Consider the following 5,049-nt stretch of genomic DNA (forward strand, 5'->3'; position numbering starts at 1 on the left):
CCTCCACCCCACCCACAAAAAAATTTGCTACCTATAACATATTTTTATTTCAATATTTATACTGTACTACTAATATTTTTATATTAATTTATTTAACCAGTGTTTTGTGGGGATATTGCATCCAAAAGCTAACCATTTGGGATCCTCAACTGACAGTAAGACAATACAAGATACAACAAGATACAAGATACTTTTATTGTCACTTATAGAAAAATTCACAAGTAGAATGCTTTTCCCTGATGCTTATACACGTAATGAATATAAATAAAAATACAAAAATAAAAACAGAGGTTAGAACAAAAGACCATAAAGGGTAAACAGCACACAAAAAATAATAGCACAAGGTATTGCAAAGGAAAATCATCGGTCAAAGTTAGCATTACAGATATAAACTGAGTTGTGAGTGAATGCTAAACTGAGTTGTGAGTGAATGAATTTCTTAATCTATTAGTATTTTTAGGGCGTAAGTGGCCAGATCTGTTAGATGTGCATTCATGATGTAAGGGGTGGGAAAGATCTTTAATAACGATGTCTAATTTCTTAATTACAGATTTGTTATATATGTCATCAAAACTCTCAACTTCGGATCTAATGACTTTACGTGCCGATTTCAAGATCCTGAGGATTTTACTACGGTTTTGTTTACTTAAATTAGTAATAGTAGGATACAAAGCCTTTAGAGTTGATTTGAGCAGGCTAACATGTTAAATTAAAACAACAGTCTACTGGTGGGACAAGAAAATGGTTAAAATAATGTTTGCCAACAAATAAATAACGAATAACTAATATTTTAAATGTAGAAAATTAAGTATATTAATAATTCATTGTCAGTGAAAGCAATAAATAAAGACGTGACGAGAATAAGTTGATGACAGAAACTTTTGATCGTGACAACAAGAAGAATCTAGAACAGATTCACTCATCCGTGACCATCCAGCATTGGATTAGATTTATATGGTGTAAACACCAAGGTTAACCCACAAAAGTCTGAAGAAGACTTATTTCCAGTGGAGTCCTTCTGGTGGTGATTGGGCAGTACACTGGAAGGCAATCCCCTACATTTTTTCTAAAGAGTGTACTGCGTTCTTTAATAATATGCACTTGGGTCATAATGCACATGGCACCAATGACTTAAACATCTCATCCGAAAAACAGTTTGCTGGCATTCCAGCCCTCTAGCTGAAAATACATGGAGAGCAGTGATGGGAATTGAACCGGGAACCCATGAGATCAGCACAGCACGCAGACAGTGGCTACCACCAGTACAGTGGCTACCACCAGGTGCAACAGTGAGATCGCACCCACCTAAATTGTACTAAGCAAAATAATTGTATTGTATTGTTGATATATTATTTTTATCATTAAAAATTTAGTATACTGCCTCATTATGGTCACATGACATGTTTTCACCTTTCATGTTCTGTTTCTCGCTGTGATATATTAATACTTTCCTCTTGCTTGATTTGATTTATCCTGGACGGGATTCTGATTGGTGCAGAAGTCTGTCAAAATAACCAATCAAAAGATCACAAAACATTAGCAGTGATTAATACTTTTAAAGAGTTAACAATGCTACACAAAGACTGAAGTGCACTCTTGAATTTAAGAACTAACTCAGAAAAACCTCTAGATTGGAAAACCCTCTAATTTAAGACCACTTTTTCAAATAACCAAATATCAATCTTCAATCTATTAACAATACCGTAAATAAGGTAACCCTTAATGTGGAGACCTAACACTAACCATAACCCTTAATGTGGAGACCTAACCCTGAGACCATTCCAAATATTCAGGTTCCAAAGTTGGTCTTGAATATATATAATTATAACAATATCTATTATATAATTATAATACAATTTTCAGATGACATAAAACAATAATACATTTATTTCCTCCAATTAAGGATCAAATGTACAAAACATACGGAGTGGGGGGGGGGAGGCCAAACGATGGATGAACAAGTTCCTATCACCAAACAGTTTCATCTGCCCATAAAATGGAAATGATATTAAACATATAAATTTGCTTGGATTTACACCAAGACAAATATACCGTAAAGACTCCCACTAAATTTTAAATGTAATATAAATGTAAGATTTAAGCTTTTTACCAGCTTGGAATTGTTGTCAAGTTATGAGATGAACCTACCGGTTTAGATGAATTCGGCGTTAAATTGGCACTAAACCTTCTAACTCTCCCCCTGGTTGGTGATGGTTGGAACACAAGTGACTCCTCACTGTCAAAACAAAATAACATTTGAGGAATTATGACAATTTCAAATAATTCATAAACTAAAATATTATTTCTCAAAACAAAAAAATGACATTCCAGGAAAATATAATGAATGACAAATCTCAGCAATTTACACACTATACTATAAACATTTATCAGCTCTACTTTTCGTCCACACAGTGGACTTCATTATTCTCCTTCATATAGTCTTAAAAGTGCTGAAATTTGTATTTACTATTGATCTACAGCAGACTAACGCAGCTACACTTTTATTCATCATGATTCCAGGACATTACACAGTTGAATACATTATTTCACAAGAACAATGTAATGTAAATATTGTATAAGTTTAAAAGCATTTATATATACATTATATCACACAGTTTATTAAGTATTTTAAAGTTTTAATGCAAATACAGGTCTCCCTCCAACTAAAGACCACTTTTTGACTGGGGTTTCCATGTCTTTAGCAGCTTTGGTCTCTAATTTGAATAATAAATTTGGGACCACAGAAAAGTGGTCTTTAATTGGAGGGGTTTTTAATTAGAGGGAGACATGTATTAAAATATCCTTAAATAAAACATTGGTTAAATATGCCTTTGATTTATATTGAAATGTCAACATTAATTATATATTTACTTACTTGACACTCGGTCCATTTATCATGGGGGCGCTATTTGATCGCCTAAGTTGACCTTCTTCCTCTGAAAATTCATGTACACTGGCCGCTGACTGAGCCCTAATCTGAACTGGATCGACCTCCATCCTACTCGCTTCAGAACTTGTATCACTATCAGCCATTTTGGTACTACTCTTCTGTATTATAAAAAACAACATTTAAAAATTCATTATCATGAGATAGTAATAGTATTGAATTTAATTTCAATGGTGTTTGCATCAGGAAATTTTTATAGGAATGACATACCCTGTATTGAATTATCAGTACATTCCCAGTAATTGCGAAAACAAATTTGGGCCGAAAACGAACCCATGTTGCATAATTACACATTTCCTCACAAAATGCCCACTAAATCTGCCAAAAAATATTTAAAACGATAGATACTGTAGGAAGAGATAAAACGGGATAGCAGGATAAGAACGAGATTTCAAAACATAAAACAATTTCAATATTGTAAACTTACACTTAACATAACATGTGCATGCCTAAAATTTACACGTAAACAGTAAATTTGAGTAATTGATTATAAAATAGTTTAACATACATCTGTGGTTTGCTAAAAATGCATATGAAAATTGAATTGTTTTCATTTGTGTCTCCTCTGGATCTAAAAACCTGGCCTTTGCAATTAAATGTTTTAGAGGAATACAGTAGAATTGGTGACACTGCATTTGGCTTTCCTTTCAGTGGTGGAGAGCAAGCCGAGTAAGTCAGTTGAAAGCTATATTAGCTACTTTGCAGATTTACTGTAAATAGGAAACACTTTGAATATGTATTGCCTAAGCATAAATATACATCAATAAGAAAATAAGAGATAAAATTTCAACAACAGTATGGAATGGGAGAACTGACACACTCTAAATGGATGCATCTAAGCAAAGCCTAAACCTAGTCTGCAAATAGGTTTTACTAAAGTACAATATACAGATAATATTTAAGCCAAATAATAATAGCTACTGCAAATGAAAAAAAAAAAACATTACACACACTCGGCCATGGCAAGGCCAACAATGCAGTCTTAATAAAGACTACCAGTGTGATTAACTTGCCTGTTGTAGTTGCTTGGATAAATATAAAGAGCCCAAAATCTTCAAAAGTTGTTGAAAATCTATTACACACAACTTAACTCATTCGGGGGTAAAATTTTGAACTGTATCAAGTGCTGGTGGTGGTTCCAGGTGGTCCCTGACTGGGGGTTTATTTAGGGCCCAACAATGTATGAAAAATTCCACAACAAAATACTAAACTAGGCCTAGGCCAGGACAAAACAAACAAAAATGTACTACAATACGTCAATAGAGTAACCTCAGCTCAGTCTCAATCTGATTTGTGGTGTCAGTAATTAGTATCTATATCATTTTGGTGTTGTGTGTAGTACTCAATGTTGTGGTAAGTAAAGTAGGAAACAGGCCTAGGTGGCCTAGGCCTGGTACTACTGGTAGTAGTAAGGCCTAAGCCACTAATTAGGCCTTAGATTAGTTTAATAATAGTAATAATCGTGTAGTTTTATATAGCGCACATATCCATCTAATGTAAGATGCTCAGGGCACTTGATATATCATATGTGGACTAAGGCTATACTAGCCCTAGTAGTACTACTCATCAATGATCAAAGTGATTGAAAAGGCGCTCAATGGGTGATAAATCAAATTCAAATACTCTATTATAGGCTATTATTATTATTAAATTACTATACTAAACAGTCCATCATGTAAGACTCTGCACTAAAGCAAGTATGTGACGTTTTGGCAACACTGGTAGGCTACTTTGTATTCGATATAGGCCCTAGGCCTAGGCTAGTAAACCCTGAAACTGAATGAATGAGAGCCTGGATTGCCAAACGGACCGGACATGTGTCTACATAGGTACTGCGCTGAAAATGATAAAAACTGACTGAGGATTCCCTTCTGCTGGGCCTAGATATATGTGCAGAATTTATGTATAAAATATCTAAATAAGTGAAATAGTTCCATATCAAAACATTATTCGTGGCTCTTCATACCTTGCCAGGTGAACTTGGAATGAAATTTCAAGAGACTTTGCTACACAACACCAACAATTTGTTGTTGAAAGTTTACTCACATAGGGCCTAGGCCTGAGCCTACTCGATCGGTCTAGCGATGTTGACTTTTCTGCCC

At 34.4% G+C, this 5,049-nt stretch overlaps 1 protein-coding gene across 1 annotated transcript in view; it reads right to left on the minus strand.

The window, feature by feature from the left end:
• The window catches only part of LOC117124778 (protein FAM122A-like), a gene marked incomplete in the record, with an annotated part of 17,610 nt that extends 12,561 nt beyond the window's left edge, over positions 1 to 5,049 (minus strand). The window contains 4 exon segments of the mRNA XM_033271108.1: positions 1,411 to 1,502; positions 2,149 to 2,236; positions 2,876 to 3,048; positions 4,914 to 5,049. Of these exon segments, the coding sequence (XP_033126999.1) occupies positions 1,411 to 1,502; positions 2,149 to 2,236; positions 2,876 to 3,033 (338 nt within the window).

Source organism: Anneissia japonica, unplaced genomic scaffold (genome assembly GCF_011630105.1).
Source record: "Anneissia japonica isolate Jap-2015-1 unplaced genomic scaffold, ASM1163010v1 scaffold1764_len714935_cov166, whole genome shotgun sequence".
NCBI lineage: Eukaryota > Metazoa > Echinodermata > Crinoidea > Comatulida > Comatulidae > Anneissia > Anneissia japonica.